The 13,642-nt window shown below is 35.6% G+C and overlaps 1 protein-coding gene across 7 annotated transcripts in view; it reads right to left on the minus strand.

The window, feature by feature from the left end:
- The window catches only part of ADCY7 (adenylate cyclase 7), a 61,550-nt gene that overhangs the window by 6,670 nt on the left and 41,238 nt on the right, over window positions 1-13,642 (minus strand). For 6 of the 7 annotated variants that reach the window (XM_013186857.3, XM_048075362.2, XM_048075358.2 and 3 more), the window contains 12 exons: window positions 11,937-12,069; window positions 10,490-10,675; window positions 10,331-10,374; window positions 9,291-9,371; window positions 8,423-8,495; window positions 7,562-7,659; window positions 6,727-6,811; window positions 5,000-5,137; window positions 3,755-3,814; window positions 3,128-3,166; window positions 1,621-1,787; window positions 346-427 (listed from right to left, as the gene is read on the minus strand). In XM_013186857.3, coding sequence (XP_013042311.1) covers window positions 346-427; window positions 1,621-1,787; window positions 3,128-3,166; window positions 3,755-3,814; window positions 5,000-5,137; window positions 6,727-6,811; window positions 7,562-7,659; window positions 8,423-8,495; window positions 9,291-9,371; window positions 10,331-10,374; window positions 10,490-10,675; window positions 11,937-12,069 — 1,186 coding nt within the window. The remainder of the gene's footprint in view (window positions 1-345; window positions 428-1,620; window positions 1,788-3,127; window positions 3,167-3,754; window positions 3,815-4,999; window positions 5,138-6,726; window positions 6,812-7,561; window positions 7,660-8,422; window positions 8,496-9,290; window positions 9,372-10,330; window positions 10,375-10,489; window positions 10,676-11,936; window positions 12,070-13,642) is intronic. The other variant, XM_067004584.1, reaches the window with a different exon arrangement.

Consider the following 13,642-nt stretch of genomic DNA (forward strand, 5'->3'; position numbering starts at 1 on the left):
AACAATAACAACAACAATAATAATCACAGTAATAATACAGTGATGGTTTTGATCTTGAATTACTACATTTAGGATAAATAATCACAATGGATCCAAACTGCAGGAATTTTGAAAAAGTTCTGACTTCAGTAATATAAATACTACTGAAAAAAAAAAAAAAAAAAAACCATGTTCCTGCCCTTTCACAGTAAATTTTTTTGGCATTATCTACAAGTACAAGAGAAAAAAAGATAAAAATATATACATTAATTTAGTGCACAATTTCAATAAACAATACTTTTGCATCGTATTTAAATCAACTTGCTGCAAGTAAGAGAATTAACCTATTGCTTTTTATATACATACCTGTTTTGCAAGTAATATTAGGGTTACATAAAACAGAACCAGATATATATTAATCATTATCCTTGGCTCTTCAATGAAAAGCCTGAAAACAAGAAAGCAATACAAAATCATCTGTATCCTTTAAGAAAATCCACACGACTAAGGGTTGTTTTGAGAGTGGGACGGGGGAGCAAAAGCATAGCAGAAGAGGATGTCTTTGTGCACGTATATATTACCAATTCACTCGTGCCAATGGCTGCCTGGTTACCTGATTACCCTGATAGTAAAGAAAGATAATCATTCAGTTCAGTACATGAACTGTGTCTGACACAATGACAAAATGGTGCTGAAACCTTGTTAAGTAGCTATTGTAATGAGATGCTCCCTCCCCACACTGTCCTACAAAAAACACGGTGAACAAAACCTTGAAATAGGAAAACAAACTTTATTTGTGGAAGGGAAGCTGATAATAAATAAAAACCTGAATTACTAAAGCAAATGTAACCATTAAATCACACCTGTACAGAACTCCACAGAAATCTGAGAGATCATTCACATTTCATAGTAAAATGAGTCTCTTACCACATTATTCATTTTCACTAATGCATCAAACTAAATTCTTGTGATATGAATAATCTGGGATTTCAAGGCTAAACTAAGAGCTCAATTAGGCTTTTTTAAACACTGAGAACTCACAGCTAGCCTCTGCAAAATAAATTTATCCTAATCTTCAACTATGATAATATGCTAAGAATATAGGAAACAGACTTGCAAATGAAGAGTAAAAGCTTTCCACATGTGATTTAAGTATTCTTGCAGTTTCTTCAATGACATCAGGTAAGTTTCTGTTACTTTTCAAATTATCACGTAAGCAAATGAAGAGTGCACTATCCTGTTGGGCACGTCTGACAAACGCAGCTTAGGAATCAGATTTATCAAGGCTTCGCTCGCAGCTTACAAGAAAATCTACCCTACTACAAGACTGATACTCTACCCCTTCTTTCCTCTAGTCTTCAATGCAAGCTAATTTTCCAGATATCTTAAAAGCCACATGGTAGAATTGTTCAGGGAAACAAACAAACAAACAAAATCCCACACCTCCACTCTCTTTCCTTTCCAAGTGAATAAATAAGTACAAATGGTGATATGGTCTAATGAGATTTCTGAGTCATTAACTTTACAAAAAGGTTTACAATGTCTGACTCATGCCATTATGGTATTTCAGTATTCTAGTAAGCGTACAAAGATCCAGCACCTTGAACAGAATATTATTGTTAATAAGAAACTATACTGCACCTGGTACTGTTGACGGATACACTCAAGTTCCTAGACTTTTGAAAGGCATTGAAAATGATGAGGTATACAGTCACAGCAATAGACAGGAGGAGAACCTTGAGTTCGAAGCTCATTTGAAGAAATACTGAGCAAGCAATGAACCCCAAAATGCAGCAGTAAGCATAATACTGTAAAAGAAGAATTTAAATGCAGTTGCGTTATTCACACTTTATGCACATGCAACTTTCAAGCCATAGCAAATGCTCTAAGTTCATGACCATCATTAAAGAAATGATAACCACTTAATCCTTTACTTTTAATTGTACTAAAATGCAGAATTTAACACTTTTTATAGCTACTAGTTTTTAATTTGTTAAAGATGAACATTTAAACAAAAAGAATTACATTAATATGAGTGGTATCAGAGTGTTCAGAATTTATTTTCTGAAGACTAGTAATTTAAGCAATTACTTATTTCAAGGTCAGGACTAACTAACACCAGCTTTATAGTCCAGTGAACTAGCTCTGAAGCAGGAACTCCTGAATTCCGGTCCTCTTTTTGATAGTGCTCCCTTTGTAACCTTAAGCTGATAGCACATTCCCATCTCCCCAGCTTGTAACATATAAAGCTGTGAGCGGCTCTCAAACCTTAGGCACACCTTCTTCATGAGAACTTTGATGCATTATCAAGCTAGAGCCATTATCCAATGGATGGCATTAAAAATTTCATAAGGAAATCACAGTGCAAGCCTGGCTTCCACATTCAGCCAGCAGCTGGGAGCTTTCGGAACGTCAGTTGCTATAGAATGCATTGCAGAGACAGGATTGCTCTCTGCTGCCACAGGTACAGATGTAGCATACTTCAGTCTATAGACAATTCAGAAATTACCTCTGCTTCTGCTCCCCAAGAGTTTATCTATCTTTATGCACACAGGATCACATTATAACAGCTTTTCACCCATAACAGCACTGACAGACCTACCACTTTTCTGGGAGATTCTTAGACTAAGCAAAAATTTCTGATGAAGAAAATGAAGCTAGAAAAAATTTTTGGACAACTCAGAATCAGACCACCTATAGCAATGCGCTGTACCAACTTTGTCATCCTAATGGCTTTGAGTATAACTTTCAAAAGATAATGAACACACACAATTTCAACCCCAAACCAACCCTCTGAGAATACAAGTCTGTTTGCCATTTAAGCCCTTTCATTCTGCCATGGTACTTTACTGGGAAAACTGCAACTTCAGCTCTCATTTCACAAACAATCACCACTCTGTTCTGCTGCTTTTCCTCAAAGTTCTAGACCTACTTTCAATTTTGCATTTTTTTTTTTTGTTTAAAACATCAAAGCCATACTTTCTTCATCACTGCAACAACAGCAGAAACATCTCAATTTCCTTAAGAACTTTGATGCTACCAGATGCCTAAAAAGCTGTTTTATACAGCAACAGAACCTGCCAGTTATCAAGAATATATATAGTATTCAAATATCTGAGTTTTAAAATAAAACGTATTCACTACTTACAGTTTCCTCAACGAAGTATTCAGTTGTGTTTCCAAAAGACTGATTTGCAGGCACACAAGAATAGAAAATTACTAGATGAGTACAATTTGCATTACATTATGTACGACTTTTCTGTCACAAGGACTTCGATTAAAAGGGTCCTCACATGACCTACTATGCATTGTTCAATAAAATGTTCATCACCTGAAGGGGTGACCAGGTGACAAAGGAGCATCCCAAAGATTTGAACAATCTGAAAATAGAAAGCTATTCTGAAGCTAAAGAGCTAAAAAAATAAATCCGCAGAAATAATATTTTTGTGCAATTAGCGAGTGCTGCACCTAACTATCCCTGACACAAAATGCCAGGGAACACCTCTCAAAAGTGCTGAGTTACCAAAGTAAGCCGACTTTGGCTTTATCCGTAAGTATGAGACTTTTGAAAGTCCTTAGAAGACGCATAGTAAGTCATGGGTAATAACGGAAAATATTGCTAGAACTGCCTTTTGGCAGTAGTAATCTTTGTGTTCAATGGTTTAAGAATTCTGTCTTAATAAAAGCATGAAAAGATATCAAAACACTGCCATCCATCTATATTCTACACACCATCCAACCCTCATTTCATCTTAGAAATGAAGACGATACTCACAGAGATGGTGCCATTCACATTATTTGATCCAGTAAAGTTTGCAGTACTGTCATTATCAGTCTGATTTGTTAGCAAGAAAAAAAAACAACATACAAACTGGTTAGCAGGTAGTCATTTATTTTAAGATTTTTCGCCACATGTTATACATGATTTAGCTCTCTTTCAGTGCTACTGCAACTTAAGTGTTAGAACTCCATGATATCCCATATAGCTTCATTTAACTATACATTCACACATAAGGTAACAAGAAGGTTAAAATTGCCAAGTATTTACTTACTTTTTTATTTGGGGGTGAAGTTTTGCATTACAGCTAATCTAATCTAAGAGCTAACTGGCACAGACATCATTCTACTGTCTCTCCCGCCAGTTTAACAGCTGCTGTTCCTGTTTTCTTTTGGGCTGTCTCTGGTGGTGTTCTCATGACACCACTGTGAGTCAATTCAAGGACCTAAGCCAGCAGAAAAACAACCCTACAAAAGCTACAGTACGGCTTTCAGAATAAACTCCCCATGGAATCAGGAGAATGGCAGACTGAGAACACAGGATAGGAAGAACATCACCTTTGGTAGCTAGCTATCAGACAGGTTTAACTGTTAACATGATGTCACATAAAGCTTGTTTAAAACAAAACAAAAAAACACAGATGACATGGTCTTGAGCATAACATAACTCCAAAGGGTAGTTTTTCATGTGCGTGTTCCCCAGGTGCAACACAATACTCAAACTAAAGTTAAAAGATGGATTCTGCTTGCTTCTTAGTCTAGCCACAATGTCTTTGGTTTTAAAAGAGAGCTGAGCTATACACCTCCCTCCCCCATCTATATTATTCCTAGGTAGTGAACATAACAGAGTAAACCACTTAAACCTACTTCAGCCAAACATTTAAACCCACATAAAATACTTGAAGACCATCTTAGTGATGATAGTCATAATCAATGGTAATTATAAATGCCATCTTGAAAGCAAGAAGAGGTGATGGAAACATAGATCTCAAGTCTGTTGCAAGAACTTTTAGTTCTACAAACTAGTATTTTTTTCCTTTGAATTATTTTACATTTTTACAATATTCACAATATTTTTTATTATTTATTTTAATGACATGGTGCATTACCCATGTGTAAATCAACTCAGGTGGAAATTGGACATCAGAAAAAAAGCAAAAAGCAAAGTACTTGATAAAAAGAATAAAGAACATTGCTCAAAGTTATGATATGTTCACAGAATAAAGATAATGTGATTACTTACGAAGTTAAAGATAGCTATAATCAGCAAGGCACCTATAGTGATGACTGCTAAAGGAAGCCTAAGTAAAGGCATTGTTTCCACCTTTTCTGAGATAGTACAAAGATGGCGCAGAAAAAGCCACCGTTCTGAGCAGTGCTTCTGTAATATAATAATAAAAAAAAAGTTTTAATGACATGGACAACATTTTGGTATATGTGAAGAAATACTTGTAAATTTAAAATACTTTTGTCTATGCAAGAGAGTCAAGACTCATTGTTGGAATCCAAATTTAGAGCTCTGCATCTAGTAATTCAGATTTAATGCCTAATGCCTTAAATTCCAGACTTGGAAATTAAGATAATGATTTCTGATTTCAAAGCTTATCAATGTTATCATTGGGTGATAACATTTTCTGAATGTCTGCTATAAAAATAGCAAACTATGATCTGATTGAAAGTGCTAAAGAAATATTAATAAAAACATAGTGACAGCCTGCACTGTATTTTTTTCTTCAGATTTATAATACTTTACTGGAACTAAAGTTTCAGATGACTAAATCAAAACCAAAGACAGTTCCCTTGCCATCCTAGTAGCCTTCTTTTATTGCTTCAGAGAAAATATATTTGGCAAAGCATATGCTTTTAGAAGACTGCAAACGTTGTTCAAGGATGCTATACTCAAACACTGCCAGTGTAAAACTCAAGCCTGATGCAGTTGTCATCTTGGAATTTTCTTTTTTTTTTCTCCATGTGTTTTAAATACGTAGAAACTATACATGGATACATATACACACACATCTCTATATAGACACACACACATATAAAATCCATATAAATAAAAACTATACTATGTAAATGCTGTGCATGTTATCTAACTATTTTTAAATTAATAATAAAATTTTACATGTGTAGATAGTGCACCGTTTTTACCTTCCCCTTTTACACAATTTGAACCTGGCTCTGTAAGAGACCACCACGTTCTGTGACAGATTTCCTGGGAGACCACCCTCACCAGTCTGCAACAAGATGATGGTGGGATGATCTCAACAGAACTTCAAAATGCACTCCCACCCTTGGTCTATCACAACGAAGATTTGATGAATGTAAGGAACACTAAAATCCCTTCCCTCTCTAACCCCCAGCCTCCAGACAGCTCTTGGAGAAGAGAAGAGGTTTATTTCATTTTGCACAGTTGAACTCTATGTCACTACAGGCTGTTTTATATATTTTTAAACAGCAATTGCAGACATTTAATGATGCAATGAAAAATTGATGTAATGGTGAATTATGGTGAATTTCGAATTCTAACAGCTACGAAATTGTCAATGAATTATTCATATGTTTGTAGCTTTCATAGGGCTTTACATATGATTATGAAAACTAACCTTGCATTCAAACTCCTTGAGATTTTAATATTGTTTCCAGTATAGAAACCTCAGTATTTACAACCAAAATTACTATTAAGGATAAACACAGGGAAAAAACAAAACAAAACAAAACACAAAAGCAACCCCATCACACAAGTGTTAATACCTTCCTCTTCCCTCCCAGCCATCTATTCTGGCACTCAAATCATTCCGAACTACAGTAAGAACTTTAAAAGATGAAAATCTGTTTCAGGCAATGCAATCTACTGGTAACCTAAAGTTTCAGGCTTCTGCAACTCTTATTGAAATCAACAGCTTAATTCAACATCCTGAAAGATAGACTGAATTGTCAAATTATATCCATCTGCTTTTTTAAACTTACCATACATTTCTCAGCAAAGCATACAAGCAAAATAAGTACAATGATGATTGCAACAACACCAAAGGAGATTCCTAGTTCTGCAGTTCTAAACAGAAGAGAAAGCATTAAACAAAACAGTGTTAAATGAAAATGTTTTTCAGGCTGTACATCAGCCTAATGTTTGATAACAGCATTTCTCAAATTATAAATAGATCGTTTTTTTCTAATGGCACTGGATGTCCATAAAATAGCACAAGTTATTGTTGCTCTCTGTTGCATAAATATAACTTTAAATTATTCCACTCCGTCCCTAAGAGCCTGAACTATTACCCCCATGCATAAATCACATGGAAATTGCACTGCAATAGCTGTGAAAAAAAGCAAGTATCCCATAAAGGTCAGAAACATCAAATATCTGCTTTCTTGGAGATATGAGAAGAAACTAAAGTTCCTTCCTCGTAGCTCTACAAAAAAAAAAAATAAAAAAGGATTGCTGATCACTTTTTATTTGTATTTTTTAAACCAACTACTCCCATTTTTCTATTCCTCACTCAGTCAGCAAGCTTACAGCCAAATATTGTTATAAAATAGTAATTATCAATCAACTGACCATCTCCCTGTGTATATACCCAGTCACATATGATATTTAAGAAATATTTCTATTTTATTTCCATACTGATATCTGGGCTGTTATGCCAACAACACAAATGCGCTCTTTTATAGCCTTAGGAAGTGTATCTTTCTTAAGCATAAACCCTCAGGAACTCCAAAAGACTTCAAAAAGTTTCATGCATATGAGTTTCTTTTAAACCATTGGTTAATTTGAATTATAAATTATTAAAATACTGACACTTACTTTGGCATTATAAACATCTGTATCAGGAAAATGCAGAAGAACACAAAACTCGCACAGGCAAAGTAACTCTTCAGTTTTAGAATAGGAATGGTGCGATACTGAAACACAGATTATAACAAATCAGATTACTATAAAGAACAATTCCAGGATATTTTTTGAATCCTATTACATCTTTGTGATTACATATATATACACAAATTTATACTGTACTATTCAAAACATACACAGAACTAAAAGGCAACAAATGAAAATCAGTGAACAAATATAAACAGCCCAGTCCAAAGGATAATTTCTAACCTAGAGGGAAATCCACCACTGAGTATGTAAATCAGCACTTCAGATACAAACGATCACAATTTTACAAAAAAAGGATATACACACAGTATGACTATATACACGTGTTTGTGTGTACCAGTAACTATGTATGGTGCATTACAGCACAGTGAATCAAAGAACAGAAAACATACTCTATACCTAACAAATAATGGTATTATACTTGCAATGAAGCAACCACAAAAAATATTTTCATTATATTTTATTTTTTAAATTCTCATTACTTTTGAAATAAGTTCTTTATATAGTAAAGCTGATTAAAATCCTACTGGCTCCCTTATGGCAAGAGTTTAACCACAGATCAGAGACAATCTCCTTTAATTTAGCATTAATAACTAGCATTATCAAGGAAGAGTGACCAGCTCAAATGAATCATGAGATCTGCTTCCCATTAGTTATCAAAAGCCTCTCTGGGTGTGCCGTCATATCTAGACTCCAGTTTAAGAATGGAAACAGTTTCAAATTTACTCTTATGCTGCTCTGAAGCGCAAAACAAAGACCAAAAAGGATTATTTTGATCTTACCAACCTCTTTTTCAAGACCAGGTTCTGCAAATATCAGTGAAAATCCATAGAAGTCATCCGATTTGCTACACCATGGACTACGTACAGAGAGACACGTGTTACAAGAAGTATGCAGCAGGGCCAGGGAAGAGTGCAAGAGCGTTGTTGTTGGAATTACAGCTCTACAGTACAAAGGGTGCTGGTGCCATGGTTTTATACACATCTGAAAGCTCTGGAAGGTCTTTATGTTTCATAGGGTGACACATGATCTGCTAAATTTTAATGTTGTTGACAGGCAGATCCAAAACTTCCACAGACAGCAGTGTTTGCTAGTTACACGCAAGATATAATCCCAGACTTTCTTTTGAGTTTTAAAAATAGGAGCATATAACATCAAATGTTAGAGACATCTTACAGCCTCCAAACACTGCCCATAGGTATTACCAGGCACCTCTTAGGAATAGGTGAAGTACAGTGTTAACAGCCTTGCTATGATTTCTGTCTTTATACATAAGTTTTGTTCAGAACTGCACCCCATTTCCTCATAGATCTTAATAATCAGAATGCAAATATTGACTTCCTATCCCTGTACTGCAGTTCACCTCATCATTTCAGAGGGTCCTGAGAAATAAAGCAGTACTTTTGCTATTTCATAGTATCAGATCACATTGAACAGCTAAACTAACCATTTGCTTCTTGTTCTAATAATGAAAATAATGATATTATTACTGCAAACTAAAGTAAAAAGAGAACTTCAGTAAACAAAACCAAAAAAAGCAGCAAGACAAAATCCTGGTAATGTTTTCGAAAAATAAATTTTCTATCTAGACTTAAAATTGAGAATGCAAATTATTCTTGAAGAAAATATGAGAAAAAAATAAAGTACTGCATACTTCGTTGAACTGAGTCCCTCAATGGTTGACATCATTTCATCATAAATATCTTCTTCTATCCTTCCCTTTTGAGATGAATTTCTGTGAATATGAAGTCCATGTCACAAATGTTATTCAGAAACAATTAATGGCTTATAGATACAATTCCTCTTTATCCAAACTCCTTAAATATGTAGAAAAAGTTATGTACTGTGTGATTATCAGACATTGTTTATCTTATTTAAACAGCTTTTTGATAAATACGGGTATCCTAAAACACATTAAAATAACACCTGGCTACTTTCAAAATCAGGCAAATATTTTAAAATAAATTATGTACTTTTTCAAATAGACCTAAGTCAGATGCATGCCAAGCACAAACAAACATTAACAAAGCAAAACTCCAAGACAGAAATCAGATACAGTTATAAAGTATGCTTTCTAGTGCTGATAACGGCAACATCAGAAAGCAAAGATGAAACTAGAAATTCCTATTAACTTCTCCTTCCTCTTACACAGTTATCTCATAGTCCTATAAAAAGGACAGAACGACCTCGTTACATCTAAATGTCAGTACTCAGAATCCTAGAAATACAAGAAACCCAGGAATAGAGAGGGAAATGACATTTAAGCCACTTTGACAACAACTGAGTGTAACTGGCTGGCTATGAGTAAAGATAGGCTCAAAATTAGCATCCTTAACCATTAAGAGGTTAACCCAGGAGTGTGTGAGCTGTTAGGCAAGGAAGGACCCTCTAATTATTTCTAAGTAATATAATGGAGGTAAAAAATATAACAAAGAGTATGTGCTCTTTAAGTACTTGAGCAACAAGATCATCTCACTACCAAAAAACCACAGGTTACCGCTGGGAATCAGCAAAGAAGTTGCTTTTTCAGGACTTATAAAAGGACTCCACCAAGAAGGGATAATAGAAATGGCTTTTGCTGCAAGAAACTTGAGAAAGCCTTATAAAGCTATACATCTGTGAGTCCTGTCTCTTTCAAGAAAGAATGGCTTTTTCCTAAACCACAACAGTTGCTAAGCACCATCAAAACCAAACCTGTCAGAAGTCCTCTGGCGCCCAGTGGAACACAAAGGTATTTCCTAAACCAAATAAGGAATAAAGAACAAGTTACAACAACAGAAACTCAGCCTCAAAAATCATCAGATTTCAAGTAGTTCACAATTTTAAGATGACAATAATTATTTCAACCCTCACCTTTCTTTTCCTTCCTTGTGAAGTGGAAGAGTCACTGCTCACGCTTTCTCTATGGTTCAAGTGGGCAAAGGGCCTGGCTGCTCCCCAGGACTCCAAATAACGTGTCATCCGAACAGATGCTCGCATCTTCAGCCCATCATTAACTCTTGTTTTAGGGAGATGATTATTTGATATGCACTGTTTGGACTAACAGAAAAATGCAGTAACTTAGAAAACAAGGGATACAGATTACAAACAAATGAAGCTCAGGGTAGCTAAGTAGTTTAAGAACAATCTAGCAACTTACTAGGACTCTAAACATTCATTGGCAATGTGTCAGCCAACCTGATTCCTTTGTCTCACTTAATTTGGGCTAACGCAAATCATGACATAATTAATTTGGTTGAGCTCCCATTACAAGCCTTCAGTTGTGAAACAACTTTCAAGCTTTCTGGTTTATAAGTGATGAAGCGAGAGATCCTGGGATCTTAGATGCAGTTTCCTTGCAGTCAGCACAAGAGCAGAAGCATGAGATATTCAATTTCTGAGCTAGCGCATATCAAAACAATGGTCAGGAGAAGATCCCACAAATGACACTCGGCCTTAGATCCCTATGCAGCAGGTGAACAGCCAGGCAGTACTCATACAGCAGTACCTCTTTAGCTTCTAAAAGGAAGCTAAAACTACAGAATAAACTGATAAATCATTGACTGGTTAACTGCTAACATTTCATAGGTATCTTCAAGTGAGTAGGGACCATTTAAAGGATTAGATCTTAAATCTGAGAATGTGTGCAGTGCATATGATGTGTGTGTGTGTGTGCACGCGCACATACATACAAGTAAGATAAGCTTGAGCTGTTGGTAATTAAAAGTGACTCCCATAAAGATCCTGAAGGAAAGGAGTTTGTCTTCGTTCTTCTTTCTTTTAAAATATTTTATTGTCAACCACAAGCCAATTCGAACCAGCAATACCCAATGTGTTTGTAGTTATCTGGCCCTAAATAGGTAACCAGCAGTTATCTGTATACCAGCATATCTGTATACCTTGAAAGTAAGGTGAATCTCACCGAAAACAGTGAGGAAGAAGTTGTCAGAAGCTAGTTCACAGAGAATATTTTAACTGAAAGTGGCTACACAGTACATGTGCTCTTTCATTACTTCATCCCACCTTTTGACCTTAATTTGAAAGTCACACGGTTCAAGAAAATACATAATCCAATACAGATTTTGACTCTATGCAGGCCATGTAAGAGATTTCAGTATAACACTTATTACCTTCAAGCTAATAGACATTTCACAGAACAGTAGGATATGCTTTCAGATCTAAAGTCCCAAATCAAAGCTATTCAGATGACTCATTCCATGTTTTAATTCTGTTCCTGAATTAAAAAAGTGTATGCAAAACAGACAGCTACACAATTAAAATGTATTTATTTAAATATACATGTTTAAAAACATACACATACCCTTGGATCAACCACCAAGTAGGTTTTGATATTCATGGATTCAAGGTAAGGATCTCTAAGGTGTCCATTTCCTTCTTCTACTTCATAAGCTTTGCCTAGGTGATTTAACGTTGCTTCAGTGATGTGTACACGGCTGAGAATGGCAGAAAGAACAAGAGACCCAAACATTTACAGAAAGGTCATATTAAGCATCTCATTTACATTTCAATGGCTACTGCTGACATTTCTGCTTTTCAGCCATTCTGTGCTTTGGCAGCCAACTCCGAAATCCTGCTAGTATCTAAAACAATATTTGCAATCCATTGCTGCAGATCTTTGTGGCACATCTTTCATAATAAATATGCCAAAAAACACTTTCCAGATTGGGATACTATCAGCATAAAATTAAAGTGAAATAAACACGGTAGGAGACAGAGAAATACAAAAAGCAAGAAGAAATATGATCACAGGAGATTTAATGACTAACAAAACAGACATACAGGCAGGTTGTTTTTGACAGCAAGAGCCACAAGGAAAGTTCACATACAAAGCACAAGGGAGGACTGCCTTATGCAGGAAACACATGAGGAGGGGAGGAGAAATTGACAAAGAAAATATTGAAAAGAGTTGGACAAGGTTTTTTTTGGTTTTTTGTTTTTGTTTTTTTAGTCAACGAGGAGGACAATTCTGAAAGTCTGTCTTTTCTGACTGAAACAATTCGAGTGTAACACAGCATCAACAGCAACAGACTTTTAATGGGAGCAGCTAGCACTTGTCTGTATCTGCTCATGTTTTCCCTTGGATGTTCTTTAGTCCAATATCCTGAATCATGTATTTCCATATAAATGATGAGTAATACCTTTCCACAGAATCTCTCAACAAGAGACTTTAGTACATTCATAGGAGTGTACGTGTGTATATATGTATATAAACAAATATATAAATACATTTTTGTTATATTCTTTCTAGTTGTTCATCTTCCCACTGCTTTTCTCGGTTTCCCTTGGCACTGAGGGGTTAACTACTGTGCTGTCATTCCTACAGCCTGTCAGCACAGAGCTCGGAGCAGAACATTTCCAGAATGGAAGCTGACAGCACTACAGAAAGGAGATCATGGTCCCATCCATCTCAACTTCCTTATCCTGCAGAGGATACCTGAAGATAATTTAGCCAAGACCTGGAGACCACTGGCCACGGCTTCCCACAAGGAAGAACAAAAAATTCTTCAGTTCTTTCAGAGTTAGAAGGTAAGAGTTTTGGAATATAGAAGATGCATGGTTTTGTTTACTGGTAATTGTCTCAAAAGACTGTTTTTTCTAATTGTCACCTTAGTTAAGCAGTTTTGTAGTAGAGGCAAACCTTCAAATCTTACATTTTATAGCCTGCTTTAGATCATCATTTTCCCCTCTATCGGAACTGAAGCATACTGGGTGATGTCTGTATTAAATAAGCACTAAATCAGTCGTGTACTGCAGTAAGTTTCCTGTTTTTTCTACTTATCTCATTTGTTCAGTATCCATAATTTTCCAATTTTATCAAGAATCCTCTCCCCTCTTCCCAAAGTCACACACTATCATAGCACATTTCAGATCTCACTGTATATGTCTTTCTATTTAAATGACTACGCTGACAACTCAACAGTTATTGATGCTTACTGGACTCCAAAAGTTGCTAAAGTTGCCTCTCAAAGGCAAGTTTTAACACGCACCAATGCACCTGATGTTAGT

Source organism: Anser cygnoides, chromosome 12 (genome assembly GCF_040182565.1).
Source record: "Anser cygnoides isolate HZ-2024a breed goose chromosome 12, Taihu_goose_T2T_genome, whole genome shotgun sequence".
In the NCBI taxonomy this organism is placed as follows: Eukaryota; Metazoa; Chordata; class Aves; order Anseriformes; family Anatidae; genus Anser; species Anser cygnoides.